This window comes from Alosa sapidissima, chromosome 1 (assembly GCF_018492685.1).
Source record: "Alosa sapidissima isolate fAloSap1 chromosome 1, fAloSap1.pri, whole genome shotgun sequence".
NCBI lineage: Eukaryota > Metazoa > Chordata > Actinopteri > Clupeiformes > Clupeidae > Alosa > Alosa sapidissima.
In genome coordinates this window covers 26,533,598-26,557,026 of record NC_055957.1, presented here as the reverse complement: position 1 = coordinate 26,557,026, position 23,429 = coordinate 26,533,598, and the positions used below count along the sequence as shown (strand labels likewise).

General features: G+C 42.1%; 2 protein-coding genes across 3 annotated transcripts; one reads left to right on the top strand and one right to left on the bottom strand.

Moving 5' to 3' along the window:
- Positions 1-441: 441 nt before the first annotated feature.
- On the bottom strand, positions 442-12,600 carry LOC121722373 (protein crumbs homolog 1-like). The gene is made up of 8 exons (XM_042108646.1): positions 12,481-12,600; positions 11,019-11,981; positions 7,950-8,500; positions 7,498-7,663; positions 6,476-7,382; positions 6,199-6,240; positions 5,867-5,989; positions 442-1,461 (listed from the first exon to the last, which is right to left on the bottom strand). The coding sequence occupies exons 1-8, from the start codon at positions 12,521-12,523 to the stop codon at positions 1,209-1,211; spliced, it is 3,048 nt and encodes a 1,015-aa protein (XP_041964580.1). The 5' UTR covers positions 12,524-12,600; the 3' UTR covers positions 442-1,208.
- On the top strand, positions 11,536-21,851 carry zbtb41 (zinc finger and BTB domain containing 41). 2 transcript variants are annotated; one of them, XM_042111509.1, is made up of 11 exons: positions 11,536-11,775; positions 14,922-16,216; positions 16,736-16,943; positions 17,777-17,846; positions 18,031-18,178; positions 18,402-18,531; positions 19,391-19,486; positions 19,844-19,950; positions 20,364-20,469; positions 20,552-20,640; positions 21,047-21,851. In XM_042111509.1, the coding sequence occupies exons 2-11, from the start codon at positions 14,950-14,952 to the stop codon at positions 21,655-21,657; spliced, it is 2,832 nt and encodes a 943-aa protein (XP_041967443.1). In that variant the 5' UTR covers positions 11,536-11,775; positions 14,922-14,949; the 3' UTR covers positions 21,658-21,851. The 2 variants fall into 2 exon arrangements, with proteins under 2 accessions (XP_041967443.1, XP_041967436.1); XM_042111502.1 differs by lacking the exon at positions 11,536-11,775 and adding an exon at positions 14,279-14,431.
- Positions 21,852-23,429: the final 1,578 nt, after the last annotated feature.

Below are 23,429 nucleotides of genomic sequence, written 5' to 3'. Positions count from 1 at the left end.
GATCATTTTTAAGCTATAGTAATCTAGAAGTACCCTCTCAGGATGCCATCTGGGTAATATGCCCCACTAAAGGTATGAACATCTCTGTCACATAATCAGTTATTCAGTCCAAATTATACCATCTTTTTGAGATTTCTTTTTTTGAGAGTTAGCAAAGGCACAGGATATTACTCAGAGTCTATGTTATCTGATTGTAGTGAATTTGAATGACTTAAATTTAACGTCAACAACACAGTCGTATAGTAAAAGTTCATTGACCATTTAGTGTCCTCATTGACCACAAAGTTGTTTTTCTATTGACATAGTGAGAGGCAATTCAGGTCATGAGCAGAGATTTCAGAACGAGGTTCATTTTTCATTCAACATGAACAATATAACATATAGTAAATGAGAACAAAGCAATAATTTATTTCAAATTTCAAAATAAACGCCCCTTCAAAATGACTTATTATTTCTTTTACACTGGAAGAAAATGAACATACAACATCTAACATACAACCTCCTGTCAGCCACATGTACCTGAGGTAGTCAGTGATGTCCTTAATATAACCCACAGGGGTGCCCAACACACAAAACTAGGAAGAAGGAAAAGTTCTTCAGATATTCTCTCTTCCTCATTTCAAAATGTACATGAACTATTCTAACATGCATATCAGGTTATGCATTTGATGACTACAGTTTATATATCAACACCCAGGTTACCATGGAGGTTATGTGGACACTACAAAACGTGGTATTGATACATCTGCATTCACACGTGCACTCTTATTCTACAGGGTATACACAGTTAATCAGACAGAAGAATGGATAAAAAAACATAATTATAAAATATTTTCTGATATTAAGGCACTAAGTTATTCGTTTAAATAGTGACTGTTATATGGGTATGGCTATATTCACGATGTGTAGACTATTTACATCTATATATTTACCTGTTATGGAATACAGAGTGTGAATACTATCAGACTACTTTTATTGTTTTGATCCTGCATTGAACCAGAGTACATACAGAATGTTTGTTTTCATATCACATCACTTTACAGGGCAATTTATGATACAAAAACATGCACCACATACATGCGTGCTGAGTTTAATATGATCAGATGGTAGTGATTGCTGCATACAGCTCAATATTTACCTGTTGTGTATGGTATTGCACCATTTCCTGTTGTTTTGAAACAGTCTTTCTGAATTCGATCTTCATTCCATCACCAATCATTGCCACCCCAATCAATCTCAGGGTCGTCATCATCCAGGCGAATGATGAGGTATGAGAGAAGCTGAAAGATGTTCTGCCACATGAGCAGGAACACGTAAGCGTAGAAATCACTAACGTCAATTTGGCAGTATTCGCCAGAGAAGCTCATTTCACACACACACTGGAAGTGGTTGATGAGATTGCGACAGTATCCTCCGTTCAGACAGGGGTCAGACGCACACTCATCCACATCCTGCTCACACCTGACAAAAAAGGCAGAGGCTGTCAGACCATAGACCTGCTGGTACTGTACACCCAACAGACCTTTTGAGAACAAAATATCTGAATATACCAAAAGAACAAAAGAATGGCAAATGACCACAACAAACTTTTATTTTGAGGGCGGGATATAAATATAACTAGATGTACCGCAGAGCGGTACAAAATATGACCGCCGCCCAGTCCAGCACATTTTTTCCACATGCTGAAAGGCCTATATGATTCTAACTGTCTCACTAAATTGCATTATCCACACTCAATTCTCACTGGTATCTGCTAGACAACAAGTACCAAAACATGATTAGTTCATAGATTTCACATGTAAAATTAATTTTATACAACCCCACCCCCATCTTGCCTGTTCATAATTCTGAGAAATTCTTGAATTGTGTGCATGTGTGCGTGCACACGTTTATGTGTGTGTGTGTGTGTGTGTGCGTGCTTGTGTGTTTGTCTGCGTATGTGTGTTTGTGCATGAGCATGCATGCGTACATATGTCTACTGTGTGAGTATGTGTCATACGTATGATTACTGTGAATGTATGTGTGTGCGTGTGTATCTGTTTATGCACATGTGTGCACATGGAATGGGTTAAAAAAACGGTGGACCTCCTAGGCCCTACGGTTCTCGAGATATTCACAGAAAACTGTCTCCGGCCACCTACAGGCCAGTTGGTGTATAGTAACATAAATTAATTTATTGTGTGGCCCCCCATGAACGGAATTCCACGAAACTTGGTGTGCATTCAGAGGGTGTCATAATGATCCTACACTTCCAATTTCGTGCAGTTTTGACTATGTCACAGATACCTGCGATTACAACACCTCATTTTTACTTTTTTGTGTTTAACTAGGTGGCGCTATACATGAAATGAGTGGTTATGGAATGGGTTGACATGGCCCCTTGAGATCAACATACAAAAAAAAAAGGGTCCTCCTAAACCCTACGGTTCTCGAGATATTCACAGAAAACTGTGTCTGCCCTACCCTCCTTTCGAGGGGTCCAGTCCAGCGGGGGGGCTACAGATTAAAACGAAAAACGATGGTTCCATGCTATCTATGTGGGGTTACATGCCCACCAAGTTTCGTGTACCCCGGTCTTTCAGTGTCCCGGGAATCCTTGACGGAAATTTGGACATGCGAAAAAGAAAAAAAAATAATAATAATAACTAGATGTACCGCATAGCGGTACAAAATATGACCGCCGCTCAGTCCTGTACATCCGTTCCGCGAAAATAAATCACACTTCAATTTGTCTCCATATTTTACTCCATCCCCCACTCTTGAAACTTTTGTGTATGCTTGTTTGGCATGCCTGAGTGTGTGTGTGCGGCTGCACAGAAAGTAGCCTACTGGTGCTGAAAAGGTGAATAGATTGTAGAATAGCCAAAGAAGATGTAGCATTGTTATAAAACCTTTAAAATCTCTAAACAATCACAAGTAGGGCAGTTCATCACAGTTCATCCATTCCAACTGGATTGATGAAAGGTCACTTACACCTGTAGGCTACATTGTATTTGGGAAAAGCAAAAGGTATCAGCATAATGTTATTTATTTACTTATTTTTTATGTATTTTTTAACAAAAACATCTCTGTCAGTTCCATGCCGTTTTCAACAGCTATCAAAAACAAAGGTCATTTTTGGATGGATGGATTTTTTGTGAATGTTTCTTCTTCTACATAAGATTTTAGTCATCTTTAGTTCATGTAATACTTTATTGTCAATGCACAAATTAAGTAACAGTAGTCTGAAACGTTATTGTTAATGCACAAATTAAGTAACAGTAGCCTAGTCTGAAACGAAATGCTGTTTTACATCTAACCAGTGGTGCAAATAACTGACATGTCCAAATGGGCCTTGATGAAATGCGTCGCTAGACTGTTCATACACATTTTAACGGGCCAAAGTTGAAGAGCTTTTGTCCGTTATTGTTAGTGCAAATATAGGCTGATTCATGTTCCCTTGCATTGTTTAACTGAGGTCCATGGCTAGTCTGGCTTTCATCAGACCAAGCTCAATCTTTTAAGAAATCAAAAAATAAATAGCGGGCAGATCAGGCTGGGTTCACCCAGCCTAGTCCATAGGCACCCGATATTGTTTAATTTTCCGATTGAGATATACACGCTCTGGCTATTCTAAATGCAAAAATGCATCAGGGAGTTATGACAAAACGGTAACTAACAAACTAGATCCTAATAGAAAGCTGTTAGCTTCCCTAAGCTACAGGTAGGATTATAAGGTAGGCCTATTTACAACATAAATTGAATAGGCTATGCTGGCGACACAAATAAAATCTCATTTGGAAACCAATGGCTTACGCCTTACAGTATCAAGCGGACTTAAACTGTCATATCGTGGCGAAAAGTTGTAATAACATTCACGCAGCTCCATGAGTCAAGGAAAGCGCGAATGAAGTAGCCACTTCTAAATGGGACCCACTACACAGTAGCTTAAGGTGTTTTGCTAAAGCAGCCATAATGAAATGAAGGTGTCATTGTTTGGATACTTCACACACACGTGCTTTTTAATTTCACAGACTACAACTACCAAGCTGTAATCAAAGCACATCGATTCCCCTCTCACACCCTGCACGCACTTAAAACAAAATAAACAGGCGTCTCAGTCTCACGCATGTATAGGCAAAACTGTATCAGACCGGTGTAACGTTGGTAAATCTTCCATTGCACAGAATGATTTTGTAGCACGTGCAACAAATGACAGTCGAAAGATACAAACAGTGCTGCTATACATTTGCTTGGTATAACCGCATTTATAGTTTTCTACAAATGCAATCAATCAAATGCCTCCATCACTCAACCAACGCTAACGGTAACATTACCTAGGTCCTTATTGATATTACAAGATTAACGTACCTGCAGTAAAAACCAAGCATGTCCGATAAACATCCTCAGATTTATTTCGGCTTCAAGAAGAAATGGGAATTACACTTCATGTGAACATCGTCCTATCCTTATTAGATGTTCGCTGCAGTAAATTACAGTCCTTGTATGAAGCGTCCATTGTTTTTTCCAACCCACTTTTAACTTCCAACAAAATTACGTCTCACTGCAACGATGCGCCATCTAGTGGACAAACGACTACTTCTCGCCAATACTGAAAATGCAGCCATGATGATGATGATGATGAATATTTATTTTGGCTTTCTTTTAATCCTACTGATTTTCATTTTTTACCGGGGGGGCAAATCACAAATGAGTGATTATGAGCCAGGTTGATGTGGGCCCTTGAGACCAACATACCATAAAAGATTCACAGAGAACTGTGTCTGCCCTACCCTCCTTTCGGGGGGTCCAGTCCAGCAGGGGGGCTGCAGATGAAAACGAAAAATGACGGTTCCATGCTATCCATGTGGGGGTACATGCCCACCAAGTTTTGTGTACCCCGGTCTTTCAGTGTCCCGGGAATCCTTGTTGGTGTACGTCACTAAATGTACACATAAATTATTTTATTGTAAGGCCCCCCATGAACGAAAGTACACAAAACTTGGCATGCATTCAGAGGGTGTCATAATGATCCTACACTTTTAATTTCGTGCAGTTTTGACCTTGTCAGCCAGAGATATTGAGATGAAAACACCTAATTTTTTGCTTTTTAATTTTTAACTAGGTGGCGCTATACATGAAATAAGTGGTAATGGGATGGGTTGACATGCCCCCTTAAGACCAACATACAAAAAAAAGGTGGACCTCCTAGGCCCTACGGTTCTCGAGATATTCACAGAAAACTGTCTCCGGCCACCTACCATACTCCAGTTGGTGTATAGTAACATAAATTAATTTATTGTGTGGCCCCCCATGAACGGAATTCCACAAAACTTGGCGTGCATACAGAGGGTGTCATAATGATCCTACACTTCCAATTTCGTGCAGTTTTGACTATGTTAGGTCACAGATACCTTCAATTACACCACCTCATTTTTACTTTTTTGTGTTTAACTAGGTGGCGCTATACATGAAATGAGTGGTTATGGAATGGGTTGACATGGCCCCTTGAGATCAACATACAAAAAAAAAATGGTCCTCCTAAACCCTACGGTTTTCGAGATATTCACAGAAAACTGTGTCTGCCCTACCCTCCTTTCGGGGGGTCCAATTCAGCGGGGGGGCTACAGATCAAAACGAAAAACGATGGTTCCATGCTATCCATGTGGGGTTACATGTCCACCAAGTTTCGTGTACCCCGGTCTTTCAGTGTCCCGGGAATCATTGACGGAAATTTGGGCATGCGAAAAAGAAAAAAAAAAAAAAGAAAAAAAAAAAAAAATCTGACTAAACCTATATGACCGCCGCTTCGCTGCGCGGCGGTCATAATAATCTGACTAAACCTATATGACCGCCGCTTCGCTGCGCGGCGGTCATAATTACTTACCATTGCCCTGTGAACCCAGGCATACAATCGCAAGTGTCTTCTATTGTTGAGCAATTTCCACCATTAAAACATCTGAAATTTAGCTTCTCGTTCCCACAGATTGACACAGGCAGTTTAGGATATCTAGAAGAGAAATACAGGTACGTTGCAAATTTGGTCTCTAATATTGGCGAAGTCTCATAGGGGTTAGCCTTTAGTGTAATCAGAAATTATGTCCTTTCTGGAATTATGCCTGACAACAATGTTTTTTTATCAAACATTAAGCCACTTAATTCTGCAAATATGCATCTTGTGCCATATTGGTGCATTTGTTGTGTAACAAAAATACTCACGGGATCCTTTCAATGTACCATGGAGTCTCTGGAATCTTGTCTCTAAACAAAGGACATTTCACAACAACAATCACTACATGCAAAGATGAATGAAATACATATACAAACATCACATAGAAATTAAACATTTATCATACAGCATATTATTTATTAACATTTATCCCCATCAAGGATATTCAAGAAATATTTTATGTACAGATATCTATAATTCTGTCACTATTTTCAGTTGTTGTGGCAATGTCGACAACAGAGGAACTGACCTGAATAGGACACTCACCTGCAGAGGGCTCCAGTGGCATTTTGCGGGCAGAGACAGGCATACCGCATGAGGCCTCTGAGACAGGTGGCGCCCTGCCCGCACTCATTACCTGCACACGCATCCACGTGCGCCTCACAGAGCTTTCCCTCAAAGCCGGCCTCACACTTGCACTCAAAACCCATTGGCTTGGAGGTGCAATTTCCATGGATGCAGGGCTCCGAGTCGCATACGTCCACTGTCTCGTTGCAGTGTGGCCCCCCTAAGCCTAGTGGGCACTCGCAGTGGAACTTGTTGAAGAGGTCTGTGCAGACGCCCCCGTTGTGGCAGGGCTCGGGCCTGCAGACGTCCGCGCCCCAGCAGCCGAGCCAGGGCGAGCTCGAGGTACGCAGGAACTGCTCCTCCTGCGGCCGAGGCAGGTTTGCTTCGGAGTCCGTGTACAATGGCAGCAGCAGGCCACCTATCTCCAGGGGGCCAAGACAGCCCACCAGGTTCCCCCCTGCTCCAGCGCCCAGTCCCCCAACCAGGATATCCACTCCGTCCTTCAGGAAGTCCAAATTCCCACAGGCGTCCTTGGAGACCGCTGCTTCCTCCATATCCCCGTCCAACACTAAGGCCCATTTCGACATCAGGCTCATAGGCTCTTGCATAACCAGCTCTGCCATGTGCCACTCCCCATCACTGACTGGCCTCTCACTTTCAATGCTCAGTCTTGAGGCCCCCTGGCCCACCTGAAGCTCCAGGAGCAGGTGGGAGCTCTGGATGGAGATGGAGATGAACTCGTTGCCCCTCTCAGCGTGCAGCAGGATGCCGTCACTGGCCCTGGTCCGGAGCTGCAGAGAGACACTCCCCAGGGGTCGCTGGATTTTCCCATTGCCCCTGTACGTCAGTATGGTACTGTTCTCCCGGAAAGTCACATTTGAAACACCTTCAGCAAACAACAAGAGTGGACATTTATGGCAGTGTTTAAACCATTATGGGGTAAAGCATTCTTTTTGAAAACATTATTTGTATGTTATCAGCATGCATTGCTGCATACTCACACTGGAAGCCATCCGCATCTGGCAGACAGGTAGCAGAAGAAGGGCAAGGAGAGAGTTCACACCACTTCACCTTCTCACACCGCTGGCCTGCCGTGTTGGGAGGGCAGTTGCACGCAAAGTCATCCCAGATGGAGTAGCACATTCCTCCATTTAAACACGGGTTAGCCTAGAGAGGAGAGTTTAAACATTTATATGTTTCATCTGACCCATGTGATTATGACAGGAAATCTGCTCTCTGTGATGGTCAAATAGACTTGGTAGTTATTAGACAATGATCATGCTAAATTCTGATTAATGTGTTCACTCCTGTTTGTATTTTTCTACCATGTGTTCCTTCTGTGATACATGGCTTATCTTGCACAACAGTTAGCACATCAAAAGGTAAGAGTGTAGCCAGAGTTGGCATGATCATTGGGTTACATAAGCAGGGATTGCCGGTCTGTATTGCTTACACTGCAGGAGTTGTCACTGGCACAGCCACGTGTGACTTTGACCAGACTCTCTTGGGCATACGAGCTGACCGCGGTGCCAATGGGGTAGAATTGCAGGCGCTTTGATGACATGCGTAAGTCCTGGACGCAACCTTTGAAGTACCCTCCGAATGCCAGAGAAGCGCGCCGGTCCGGAAGCCCGCCCACGTATAACGCGTCTCCAGTCTGAAGCAGAATGTTCCGGATGGGGATGTTGCCTTGGCTCCTCGCCGACAGGAAGAGGGCCACTCTCGCCTGCTCGATTTTCACACTCACCAGGTGGAACTGACCATCGTTGACCACGCCGTGACTCGCCAAGGTCTCAAAGTTGTTGATTTGAACTTTGACCCGTCCCTCGTCCAACCAGACGCGGAGGTACTGACTGGTGCTGTTGGCCAAGACCAGGAGCAGACCTTGGGGCCTCCTGGTGCGAATAAACAGTGACAGGGCGACCGTCTCACTGGGCTCATCCTCCACAAGGAAGGAAGCATAGCTCTCAGCGTCTTCATTCCCAAACCGGGCTGTGATGTACTCTGCATTCAGCACAATCAGCACATCATTACATTACATTACATTACATTTAGCAGACACTTCTTGACCAAAGTGACTTACATATGTCAGCTATATTACAAGGGATCACATTGTCCCCGGAGCACCTTGGGGTTAAGTGCCTTGCTCAAGGGCACAACGGTGGAAACTGGGAATTGAACTGACAACTTTCAGGCTACTGCACGCTAGCCCAGCTCCTTAACCACTACACTACCACCGCCCCGTCATACATCATTGAATAATAAATTCATAAAATATAAATACAAGCCTACAATGTGCATGCTGGAATGTTTGTAAATACAATGATGGTCAAAAGTGTTGGCACCCATGCTAAAGTTGACTAAAAAGAGGAATACAAAATCATCTTTTGGAAATTGATCTTAATGCCTTAAGTAAAACAAAAAGAGGAAATATCCAACCTTTAAAGACACCAATTTTATTTGTTAATGAATAATGTATCATAAATAAATATATGTTCTTCCTTAAAATGATGCTCATTGAGCTCAATGCAAATCAAACCAGCTTAATCGGCTAACTTAAATAACACCATGCCAATCTAGGTATTGTAAAGGTTATGGGATGATGTGGGGCTATTTTAATTTCAAGGGCCAATGGATCTTTATCAGGATGCATAGTATCCTGGATCCATAAAATAATTGGCTTTTAAAAATCTGCCTGCCTGCCTCTATGGGAATTTAACATAGGAGTGCCAATACTTATGAACCCTGTTTTTTACGGAAGAACATTTTATTTATGATACATTATTCATTCACAAAGAAAATTGGTGTCCTTAAAGGTTGGATATTTCCTCATTTTTTTTTACTTAAGGCATTAAGATAAATTTCCAAAAGATGATTTTATATTCCTCTTTTTAGTCAACTTTAGCATGGGTGGCAACACTTTTGACCATCACTGTATATGCACAAAAGTTGTACATGCAAATACATTACACTTGGAACAGTTTGTTTATAGTTTTGATGTCATTTTCATGAATTGGTCATGTTAATAGGCTGAACAGCAAAGATCCTTATCCCACGTTTCCTTAATCCATCTGCCTTGTGTTTATGTGTGTGCACACGTGTGAATGGTGGAGCCTGGACTTGACTTTGTTTCTTTAGCTCCCTAATCCCTCCCTACGTCTAAGTGCTAAATTTGTCCATCTGTGACTGTACAAATTTAGCTGGTTAATGAAGACTTTAATGTTGTGAATTTAGCTGCTGAAAACAAAACATTGCACCCCCTCCCCTCCATCTCTTTACATTTCTACATATGTACATCCTTAGTTTGCTAAGGATGTACTTCTTTTACCAGTGGATGGCAGTGATGTTACAACAGAGATGCATTTTAACACCATGTCTTTCAACTTTTCTGAGGAAGAAGAAAATAATATTATTTAGTTTTAAATGTGAGTGATACGATAACTTCCAGTATAACATAGTATAAGTATAAGTAAGTATATATACTCTTTTGATCCTGTGAGGGAAATTTGGTCTCTGCATTTATCCCAATCCGTGAATTAGTGAAACACACACAGCACACAGTGTACACACAGTGAGGTGAAGCACACACTAATCCCAGCGCAGTGAGCTGCCTGCATCAACAGCGGCACTCGGGGAGCAGTGAGGGGTTAGGTGCCTTGCTCAAGGGCACTTCAGCCGTGCCTACTGGTCGGGGTTCAAACCGGCAACCCTCCGGTTACAGGTCCGAAGTGCTAACCAGTAGGCCACGGATGCCCCAACAAGGCTTGTAACAAGGCTCTCACTTAATATTAATCTACATAATTCTACTTTATTCTCTTTACTGTTTATAACACTAACGATGCATTGCTTCCAGGGAAACTTTACATTCAATTTAGGACTCTCTCTCACACACACACACACACACACACACACATACACACTCACACACACACACAAACACAAGGCAGATGGATTAAGGAAACGTGGGTCTAAAGATCTCTGCCGTAGCCTGTTAAAATTACCAATTGATGAAAAGGACATCAGACAATCATACTGTCATGAGGTTATACTTATTACTATAAATAGTCTAAATTCTCTAAGGAAAATTAAAATGATAATGGTTATGTTGTCCTTAATTGAGACAAGACATTGAGTGGGGGAGGGTTACATCAAATATAACATATTCAGGTAACAGTACTTGACAGTATCGACTTAAGAGTGACATGACACTGTCATGACACATGACCCCTAACCCTAACTCTAACCGTAACCGTAACCTTAACCCTAACCCTAAACCTAACCCTAACTTGTTATGACAAAAATTGAATGTCACTTAATAACAGAAGCGCTATGTCATAAACGTTTATGACTTGTTTATGACACGTTCATGACATTGTCACGTCACTCTTATGTCGATACTGTCAAGTAAAGTGTAACCCATATTCGTGATATGTTTTTACTTGTTGAGCACTTTTGTGAGTGACCTGACAGTATTTTTTGCACAGGCCCATGTAACAATGGTTTTATCTACCAAGTACCTTACCCTCTTGGCAGTGGTCTCCCTCATATGGCCGGTGGCATTCGCATGAGTACCTCATCCAGCCCTGGCTGATACATCTGCCTCTGTTCTGACAGGGGCCATCCTCACACTTGTCCCGCTCACTGCAGCCTGCTGTGACGTTCACCTGCTCAGCTTTCGCTGCAAGCCCAACCCTCGGTACCACCAGCCTGGACTCCACGTGAAAGTCTTGAATGCAGCCGATGAAGTGTGTGGCTTCGTCACCCCGCATGCCTCCAACGAAGAGACTTTGAAGGACTGCACTGGGCTCGGGGTAGCCAGACCCAAGTTCAGAAGACGAGGGGGACCCTGCTGGGCTTTGGCCTGAGCTCTCACTGCTGGGGCAGTCATCGTCCACACACTGCAGCGTGAGCCCCAGTGTCCCACCCCGGAGTGAGGCCTCCAGTTTGTGCCACCTGCCGTCGGCCACCATGCCCTCCACCAGAACCTCCTGCAGGACCTCACCCGGCTCCTGGGCCGGGCGCATGGTGTGACGCAGCTGACCGTCCACCAGCTCCACAGTGAGCAGCAGGTCTTCTACTTTACGCTGGAGGAGCATACCAGCCGTCTGGTCAGTGCGGAAACTCAGGGTGATGTTCAAAGAACCGTCAGGGTTTGTGAAAGACGGCTCGATGTGGAGGTATCCGTTAGTCTCAAAAGAGAAGGTGGTGGGAGTTCGGCATTTGGGACCGGTGAATCCCTTGGGACAGGCACACGTGTAACGGTGGCGCCCGTTACTGAGGTAAGGAGAACATGTGCCTCCATTCTGACACCTGTGGCCTCGGCATCCTACTAGAGGCACTGTGCAGTTAACCCCCCCATAGAGTTGCCCATTCAGGCTCTCCTGGGAACAGTGGCAGGTGTAGATTCCTTCCCTAGTTTCACACAAGCCTCTATTCTGGCATGGCTCCAAAGCACATCCATTGATGAGTTCCTGACAAACAGCACCTTCACAATGTGGAAAGACAAAAGGAAATTAATTTGCCCCTGCAGGAGGATACTACATCCAGCCAGCTTTAAATGAAACTATAATAATACAGAAAAGCTTCAGGTAGCTTGTAGATCATGAAACCAGCAAAGCACAGGTGAATCTTTAAGCTTTCATTCTCCCATTGTTATTTGCAACATATATGAAATATGATTTGGAAGGGTGACATCTGTAGCCAATGATGTGCATAGACTTCCCCCCGCATTTCCCTTTTAAAGAATAATACTCAAATGAATTCTTACCATCTGCATACCTACTGTATCTATTGATTGTATATTATTAGCCATTATTTAAATGTCCTCTTAAACATTTATCTAAACTCAGTTAACAGGGAAACAAATTAGGGAGAAAGAAATAAGAGCTATAACCGCAAAGAGCACAAACAAACAATTGTAACACATGAAAACAGCCCCTCTTTGGAGTAACGCAACAATCAAATGTAACACGTGTAAACAGTACCTGTTTGGAGTAATACAACAGTCCACAGGAAAACTTTCCACATGTCTTTTGGTGTCAGTTATTTGGTGCAGATATATGGATATCTTCACTATGAAGAGAACTGCTGTGTAAAGGCCATCCCCAAAGGCTTCATGCAGAGTGCATCTCTTTCCATGTGTGTGGACTGACAAGCTTAATGCCAGGATCACTACAAACCAGATCCATGGGATTAGGCTAATGCACTTACATGTCTTACTGCATGACTACCTACGCCGGGAGGGCTAGGGTTCCAGGGACTAACTTGGGCGGCAATAGACACATTGTCACCTGCCAGGCTTCACACATGTTGTACCTATTACGTAACTGACATTGCCTAGAGCAAAAGTCCTGCTTAATCTCACAAACTAACAGTCAACAAATATGTGTTTGATTGCAATTCATCCCAAAAGTTTGTGTGCAACTACCGTAATTTCCCAACTATTAGCCAAGGTTTATACATCGAATTTGCAAAATATCTTCAGCTATGAGGTTAATACACGTGTGCAGTTAATATGGTGTTAATATGTTTTTTTTTTTTTTTTATTTGCGTAAAACACTGACCTGCGGTTTATGCACAATGCGGTAATACACAGGAAATTACTGTATATAACATTTATTTCCATTTCTATATAGAACTTTAAAAGACTCTTGACATTGACTTTGATCACCATTTAATTAATCATTTCATAGCCAATACAGCTATGAGTGAAACAAGGCACAGTTTTCATGATGTATATTGCTGTCAAAGTTATGGTGCTCTATGAATGAAGAATTATTCAGTGCACAAGGTAGGCTATTGTGGGTAGACCAGGGATGGTTGTGACATTTCTGTTTGTATCTTCAAACTCTTTTAAACCAGTGTGTTCAAATGGTTATTCAAAGCATAAAATGGCAAAGGTGTTATATTTTCAACACAAGCAGAAAATGTGTGATTTAGTTTCAGTTACCAACACAAACAGAAAATGTGTGATTCAGTTTCAAATACAAGGAGTGAAATGTTACAATCTACCCCAGTCTGGGTTGGTTAACAAGTCCTGTGGTGAAATGTAACATGGTATTTAACACCGGGGTGAAATGTAACATAATGAAGTTAGGATTATGACAAAAAGAGTTTAACAACTAAATTAGCGTGTGTGTGTGTGTGTGTGTGTGTGTGTGTGTGTGTGTGTGTGTGTGTAATACAACTTAATAAAATGTGCAAATGTGCACCAGCTTCAACAGTTTCAAACATTATTTGTGTGAGATTGTGTGTAGGCCTATTGAAAATTAGCATCATGATAACAGAACTCAATAACAAGTGCAAGTGTTCACCAGTTACGATTATGACAAAAAGAGTTTAACAATTAATTTAGTTGTGTGTGTGTGTGTGTGTGTGTGTATGTGCATGTTATTGTCAGCCATAGTTGTTTATTATTCACTGGCATAATAAAATTGAACAGAGTATGTTACAATTAACCCCGAGGCTATTGCATTTTCTTCCAGCAGTTTATTTGAAACCCATAGGCCTACATGGACCGAAACGGCTGATGCTGACTACAGATATCTAGTTTCCTCAATTACCCAATGTACCTCGGGAGTTGACGACTCTTATTTTGATATGCCAGGGTATTTTCCCCATTTCTTTTTCAGTCCGTTTGGTTGATACGCATTTTATTAGGGTACTAGTGCCATCATTTATGTTCGGCAGTGGACAAAATTGCACAAAAATGTTTGTCATTTGCGGTAGGCTAATTAGCTTTACTTGCTGGACTTTTTTTTTTACCAAATGAAAAGCAACCAATGATCAGCCTGCTTATTTTGACGTGCTTCACTTCCTCGAGAAATGGGAGGTGGAGCGTCGAGACATAATCAGGAAAAAAATATGTTTTTGAGTATTTATCTCGGAGAACCGATGTATATTACCACAAACGAGTAATTCAATGATGAGTTGAAGGTATGATTTCAAAATTCGTTGTGTACGGCATTGTTCGTGTTGGGCTTTATGGGGTCGTTTGTCAACACACTCCTCTTAGGGGGGCCTTGTTCTTGACATGGGGGTCCGTAAGGAGGACATTGAATTCGGATGTGTAGCGCATCGTTTTTTTGCCAATAGGAAAATGCAAATTAGTAACATGCATAGCCTGGATGACGCCGATGAGTTCATTTAGGCCAAAGTCAAGAGGACGATGTTATAGCCTATGCATATTTCTTTTGATCGTGATTTGCTTATGAGGCCTATAGCGCTGATCAACACATTTAATAGGCTTCAGGCTTGCTATAAAAGTTGTAGGATGGATTTCACAAAGGTGGATGATAATTTCAATTCATGAATGAAGAATATTTTGTAAAGAGCAGATTACATTGGCATTTATTAGTGCCCTCCTATTGATATCTTTTATTTTGATTTACTTAGGCCTAAACCTGTTTTTATTTTTACCTCTTAGGCTTGTAAAGGAGCCCACAGTTTTGATAATGAAGAGAAAATCAGACCCTCCCCAAGTGTCAAAAATGAAACGTCGGTGCAGAACTTCTGAAAGGGAACAACTGGATCCTCAAGCAAGAGAATGTAGTGCCAAAACAGACTTAAGTTACTCTGACAAACAGTCTCATAAGAGACACCTGAGTTCTTTGCACAATGAGAGCAGCTTTCTCAAATTTTTAAACGAAGACCGGCAGAAGCCCACTTCACTCTGTGATCTGACAGTCTCTGTGAGTGGGAAACAGTTCAGTGCCCACAAGGTTGTGCTTGCCTTTGGGAGCAGCTACTTCCACACCCGACTTTGCAAAAACCCTGAGACCAGCCATATCACTGTTGACCACATGGATGACTCTGCCTTCCAGCATTTGCTGTGTTTCCTGTACACATCTGAGTTTGTGGTGTCAGACACTGAGATCCCTTGCCTGGTGGACGCAGCACGTTTCTTGAACATGCTGACTGCAGTGGAGCTGCTGACAGACCAGTGTGGCTCCACCACCACCACAGAGTCTCCTGTGCAGAGAGAGGCTGGATCAGTCCACAATGACCTGGCCGAGGCTGCAGGGCCACAGAGTCCTCCAGCAGGTGGCGCTAAAGCCCAGGGACCAGGGGCTGTCAGCTGTTTGCTCTGCAGCCGTACGTTTTGCTACAGGAAGTCCCTAGAGAAGCACATGGCCAGGAGCCACACTGCCGAGAGCCAGAGTGTTCAGGGTGAGGTAGCTATAGAAACAGTAGCTGTGGTGACCACGAGGAGGTCTGCCCGGCAGAGGAAGACCCCAGCCAAGTTTGACAGTTTGACAACCGAGGGAAAAGCCAATGAACAAATACTGAACGGAAAAGGAGAGGAGGTGGATAGAGGAGGAGGACAAGACGATGAGGATGCAGAGGGTGAAAATGAAGAAGACACTGAGCAAGACACGGAAGAGGGAGCCCAGAGACTTGAAGTCGTGAAAGGACAAAACCCCACCGAAGCACAAGAGAAGCTGATGATAGCTGATCACGTAGAGATGGTGATTGTAGGGCATCAGGAGGAGCAGACTGCTGAAAGCAGGCAGGTGGTGGGGAGCAACAGCACCACTACAAGCCAGGTGGAAGCAGATGCGGCCTCAGGGATACCACCCAGCCATGAGGTGGTGGCACACAGTCGGGCATCTGGCTCATCCACTCACACTTACCCAGAAGGCCTTGCTCCTCTGGTCATACACACCTCCAACAGGAAAACCCTCCAGTGCCCCAAGTGTGACAAAACATTTGACAGAATAGGTGGGTGACTACACCTTTTACTGCAAATACTTCAGTCAGGCCTGGCCCTGATGGGCTTTTTGCAGGTATGCTTGCCAAACTACTCCATGTTTCCTCAAAAGGATGAACTCTCCCCTTGACACATTTATTCAACATTCTATGACCTTATTCCCATGGGGTTATAGGACACTCACATATCTTTGGGTCACAAGCAGGGGGTGGGGGGGGGGGGGTCCAAAAAGTATTGCTACACCACGAGACACAATATGGTGAGTCATTTTTCCCCGTTGCACCGACACTGAATTTTAGGGTTCCCCCACCTGCCAAATTCCACTTTAACCACTGTTCACAAGTCTATATTTTTGATATCACAGTCAGAATAACATGCATTTGAAGTGTAAAGGTCTTATTTCTTAATTGAGTAGAATCAGTATGACCTCCAGTTTGTGAGAGCATAACCTAATGTTTTTTTTTAAGATTCATTCATTAGAATTATTTCTATTAATTCAAATTCAAATGTAATTTCTTTTTTGTAAATAGGAAAGTATGAAAGCCACACCCGTGTTCACACGGGGGAGAAGCCCTTTCAGTGTGATATCTGCCACCAGTGCTACTCCACTAAGTCCAATCTCACTGTGCACAAGAAGAAGCATGCTAACAATGCTCCTTTCCAAAAGAAAGACCACAAGTGTCCCTTTTGCAACAAACTGCACGCCAGCAAGAAGACGATGGCAAAACACGTCCGAAGGTGAGATTAACTTAACCCCATTCTATACCCACAGTCCTCGGTTAGAGCTTAAAGCATTTGTGCACCTACAATTAAGTAAGGCAAGAAATTCTATCCCATATCAATACCCTCTGATACCATCACATGAATCAGTTGAAGATGGTGATGTACTTCATATTGCATATTCTGCTTTTAATGTATGGATCACATGGTCATGACAAGCTATGTCTGTGTATTGCATGTACACTCTCTTCATATTGCAGATGATATATTATACAACAAAAATAATTGTCTATTACAAATGAAAGGAAGTTAATTCTCCAAATATGTAATTACTGTAATTGAAAACATCTAGATAGATAGATTATAGTAAAATTAAAATAATCCCCTCATTTGATATGGGTTTTTGAAAATTTTTCTTTTTTGAATGTTTATTCTTATGTTTATAGACCAGAATTCTGTCATGCCTTGTTATCTACATATTATGTGTGCATGGTATTTCAGTGGAAAGTCGATGAATTTTATATAAACAATTTGACAGACAAGCTAATGTATCCTTCAGGAAATGGACAATTTTGAACAAAAGGACAAAACACTCATCTGTCCTCAGCCACTTATCTTGCACTTTGAATTTTCATGAGCTGCTCCTCTGTACCTCTGCCCCTTCACGTCATGTAGAGTGCTTTGGTATGGGATTCTAGCAAGAAGAGCGATTGCAGATTTATCATGCTGCATTTCTGTTGCACTGTTCTGTTCATGTAATACTGATGTGTTTATCCCCAGCCAGAGAGCTGTGGTGCTGTGTGTGGTATACAGTATGTCTTGAGCTAATGTTTGGAACGTGTGATTCATAGGTTCCATCCTGACCATATACAGGAGTTCATGACTATGAGGAAGAAGAAGAGTGAAGGCTGGAAATGTGATGTCAGTTCTGTTGTGCCTTGCTCAGATTAAAATACACACACACACACACACACACACACACACACACAACAACAACAACAACACAAACAACAACTAATATGTTGCATAAAAACAAAACAAAATAAATTGATTTTGTGGTTTGTGTGATTCCTTTTCTCTACATGTGAACCTTCTGTTAAAGCAGATATGCCATAAGTCTTTCACCCGAAGACCCCATCTGGAGGAACACATGATCCTGCACTCCCAAGATAGACCTTTCAAGTGTGCTTATTGTGATGACTACTTCAAGTCAAGGTTTGCAAGATTGAAGCACCAGGAAAAATACCATTTAGGTATGAAAAAGCTTATGTCTGCAATGCTTTGCCTCAGTCTTTTTCCATTCCAGTTATTGTCCAAATGTATTGTGTGGTGATTTAAGGATAGTGCTAATACAAAATGACCATTAGCAATAGACTATCAAGTAAATGTTTTTTGTATCTCGTGTATGTCGTTGCCTTTTTAAGGATGACAGATTTTCATGTAGAGTTTGAGAGAGTATCTTTGTTCTTCCTGAAGGTCCATTCCCATGTGACATCTGTGGGAGGCAGTTCAATGACACAGGGAATAGGAAACGACACATTGAATGCACGCATGGTGGAAAGAGAAAATGGACATGCTATTTGTGTGGGAAATCCGTAAGGGAGAGGTAAGGTCACGTCACTTTGTTATGGTACAATTAGGAATGCTGGTTTTAAAACAAACCACTCTCTAGAAACACTGTGGTCGTGGAAAATGTTTCTGAAAGTTAAATCTTAATGATCCTCCCAACTCTCTTTACCATATTGTTCTGCCAGTGCAAGGCTGAACATAAACAATACGACAAATTTCAATTTTCACCAAACACAAAGCAGATAGGATAAAAGGATAAAGGATAAATAAAATATACTTATAGTATATTTGTGTATTATGAAGATGTAATAAAACAATAATTCTGAACATGGGCTGGTATACATTTCTGAACTAGACATGGATGGAGCGCCAAAGTTGAATGGCCATCATGGTGACAGCCCTGATCAAAATGTATGTGATTGTCATTTACCGTCCACCAGGACAACCTATTTAGTGAAATATGCTTTATGGTGTCCCTAACAGTCATGCTCCTCATCTTGTCATAGGCTAAGCAACAACCCAGCAAGACTGTTGCAGTCAGTTTTGGCAGTTATTTTGAATTTTGGACAGGGTCTGTGCCATCCTAAGTTAGGATTTCTAAGGAAATTCTTCAGTTAGGATGGTTCTGTAATGGCCAAATTCCTATCTTAAGTTAAGATAGGATTTTTTCCTAAATGCAGTTAGGAAACATGCTTCTGTAATACCAAATATCTTAAATGCCATCCTAAATTGAGATAAAATAGGATTCCAGAGTTAGGAAGATTCTGTAATGAGGCCCCTGGGCAATTTCCTTGATGAGCTTGACACCCTGCTCTCTTTTCTAGCCAGTGATTACTAGTGTAACAGATAGTGTCACTTGTTACCTGTATGACAGCTTATCTGATGTTTTATCATAGAACCACCCTGAGGGAGCATTTAAGAATCCACAGCGGAGAGAAACCTCATCTCTGCAGCATATGTGGGCAGAGTTTCAGACATGGCAGCTCATACAGGTAACCGCCTCTTGTCCATCTTACTCTATTTTACTGCAATTTTCAGTTTCATTTTGCTGTACATCACAGTATTAATTGTTAACCACAAATCATGTGACTTTGCCATGAGTCGGTTTTAGTGTATTTCAGTATTCAGCATTTTCATATGAAACACACGTGAGGTAAGGTTCTGGTCAGGACAGTAGTTGCATTAGGTTTTCATCATAACACATTTATACAGTCTGTTACCCACTGAGATGCAGATGCATAGGCCAAGGCAGCATTATGCTTTCCTGTCCATTGACCATATCATTTGGCATTTGTACAAACTCGTAATAACAGTGTTGCCATATTACTTAAATTAATGACTGTGTACAGACTCCATCTCCGCGTTCACCACGACGACAAGCGCTATGAGTGTGATGAGTGTGGGAAAACGTTCATCAGGCATGATCACCTCACTAAGCACAAGAAAATACACTCTGGTATGTTCACCTTTGAAAAAAAACACCCAGATACTCAACAAAAGGACATATCTGCCAGTTAAAATGGTCCACTGTCTTGTATCCCACCTAGCCCCTATTTATCTCTAAAATACATTTTTTCAAAGCATGTCACCTTATGATTCAGTTCATAGCGTAATCTCAAAAGTGTAACCCAACCAACCATTTTATCCTGTGGCAATTGTCCTGTATGTAATACATACTATTTTGTAAAGGTGGTCACATCCGTCTTACTTTTTGCTTACTTCAGTGAGGGGTGATTTATGAAAAAGTATATGTTTACTGCCGAGTAAGCAACAAATCCCTGGCATTGCTATTCTAAATGTATATTGATTTGTCCATTTTTTATAACTACAGAATATTCTCAGAATTATTGTGATTCTATTGGTGTGCAGGTGAGAAAGCCCACCAGTGTGAGGAGTGTGGCAAATGCTTCAGGCGTCACGACCACCTCACTGTCCATTATAAGAGTGTCCACCTGGGGGAGAAAGTGTGGCAAAAGTAAGTCTCCAACATTCACTAATGTGAGACAGTACATTATAAATTTGACATGGGATCAACCTAACATCTTGTCAATGATCAGGTACAAAACAGCAGTTCACCAGTGTGAGGTGTGCAAGAAAGAGTTCAAAGGAAAGTCCAGTTTGGAGATGCATTTCAGAACACACTCAGGTGAATTGATTTTTTATATTGATGTATTGATTGTATCAGTGTTGTCTGTTATCTTGTGTAAAGTTATTAAACTCAGAGATTTCAGTTGTATGTAGTCTGTACTAATTCTAAAGATTGTCTTCATTTTATTTGACCTCTACCCTCAAAAGTTTATATATACAGCGTATACGGAAAGTATTGAGTATTAAGTATTAAGTATTTTTCTTTTTTTCTTGGTTAGTGGTGTAATCATTTCAGTGGCGTCAAAAGTAAGATCAGCCTGATCACACGTCCAGTTGATTTGCTATGTAGGCAATATTTGCGCTGGACGGGGACGCGGACGGTTTATGCCGGACATTGCGCCTCGCCTGGCACCAGACATAAATAAGGCCCTATGACTTAATCTTCTTGCTTTTTTCTGGTACAGGAGAGAAGCCATACAGATGTCCTATCTGTCAACAGACCTTCCGCATTAAGAAGACGTTAACCAAGCACATGGTGATCCACTCTGACGCAAGGCCTTTCAACTGCCCTCACTGCAGTGCCACCTTCAAGAGGAAAGACAAGCTGAAGTATCACGTGGACCACGTCCACAGCTCCAGACCTGCCGAGCAACCTCAGGCTGGCCTACCAGGGGAGAAGATCATGCCCCCACTGCCCTACTCAGAACCTACCAAGCTGTACCGGGCTGAGCACAAGAGCGTCCTGCAGAGTGTTTCATCTGGCGACGTGTGTGTCCCTGTCACTCTGGTGCCAGTGCAGATGTCGGAGATCTCCGGGCAGGCTGGTCTGCCAGTGCAGGGGGCACCTCATGGGGTCCTGCCTCAGGGGCAGCCGGCAACGGCAGGGTACCAGCCGGCCACTGACCTGGTGTTTCTGGAGAAGTACACGCTGACGCCGCAGCCAACCAACATCGTCCACCCGGTGCGCCCAGATCAGATGATGGACCCCCGGGAACAGTCTTACCTGGGGACGCTTCTGGGGCTAGACTCTGCCACACCTGTGCAAACCATGCCCACCCCTGACCACAGTCACTAAACCTTCTGTCATAAACAGAGTCTAGACATACTGCACAGAACACCATTTCCATATCGTCTTGGATATTAGGCAGCAGACATTTTCTAGGCTGATTTGACATGGAACTATACTCTCATTCAAGCGTAATAATCAAGGAACACCATGGGCACAGCAACACAATGATATCATGCAGCACCTGAAAATAGTCCCTGTAGGCTAACTTCCAGCAACAAGGTTGAGCTGCAGCAGACGAATCGGTTAGTGACTGGATTATTAAGCCTGAGAGTATAGTTCCATGTCAAATCAGCCTAGAAAATCACTACATTTGATTTTCCGTTGGTCTTATTACAGTCTTTCTAACTTGAGAGGAGACAAGTTTTAAATAAGAAAATAACCGGAAATCTTAGTCATTTTTAAACGTGATGCTAGCAGGCGAGATGCTAATGGACTAATTCGATTCAATGATCTATGCTAGGCTGGAGCTAAAAGTGGTGTCGCCAGACTCAGAGAATGGCTGGATGAACTGGAGAAAGGTAAAAATCAATTGTTTAACTCAAGGGGATGTGGAAAAAGAGTGTAATTCTCCAAATGGTGGAATATCCCTTTAAGTGTGGCCCTGTGTTGGAGCATAAGGAAGTGCATGCATGTATGCTAATAAATTGACCTTTTACTGAATGCCATTGGTATTACTGCTTTGACAGGGTAAAAACCAGTAAGACAACTTACTTAAAACACCAAGGGCAGTTTTAAATAGGCCTATCGCTTTCATGGAATTTAATCGGGTCACCAATCATTCAAGCTATCTACTACTGTAGGTAGTGATGTTTTATAAGCCCTTATTGTTGGTCATCGGTAATGAATCAAACATAAGGTGTAAATTCATTCAATAATTGGCCTCTATACAGTGAATTATCAATGAACACTGTAAAATACAGTATCTAAACCTTCCTTTACAGACATTAGACTAGGTCTAGAATTACCCTAGAAATGCCATAATGTGCCCAGATACACACTAATAACAGCAATACACACCAAGAGGAGCAGTCAAGCAATGCAGACCTTCCCCGCCCTCAGTATGATCCTATCTAATAGACTTTATCTTTTCCATAACTATTGATTGACAAAATATCAAATTACTAGCCTGACTCTGCTTGTCTACGTACTTCCGCTCATTTACATTTCCCTACAGTACTCCGTCTGGAATAGCTCTCGTTCACTTCGGCAACTTGTCTCCGAACCAACCAGCTAACAGAGGGCGTTCATGAGAGCGATTACGTTTAAGTTTGCGAATGGATCTAGGCCAGAGAGTCTGGTATCCAGGCTATCAAATTACCATATCCAAAAAAATTAAAAAAATTGGGTAATTTATTCACAAAAAGTGAAAAATTCATATAATCTAGATTCAATACACATAAAGTGAAATATTTCAGGGCTTTTTTGTTTTGATCTTGGTCATTCTAATCACCTCATGGAAATCCAGAATCTCAAACTATTAGAGTAAATAATTTATAATACCGAAATGTCAACCTGAGATGAGCTCTACTCAACTAATTAAGTTAAAACAAAGGCAATGGTTTCCTGAGTTTTTAATCTCTCTGGGCAGGACAAAGGACTTTGCCAGGATATTCACATTTTTTTAGATGCATCTGTAAATACAAACACAGGGGGTGCCTGATTACATCACCCTCTCCACCCCACCCATGAGAAGACTTTCCCCACTGGACTAAAAAAAGGCAAGGAAACGTGTCTGTTTTTTCATGTGTTGACAAATCTATGGACAAATTAAACATTTT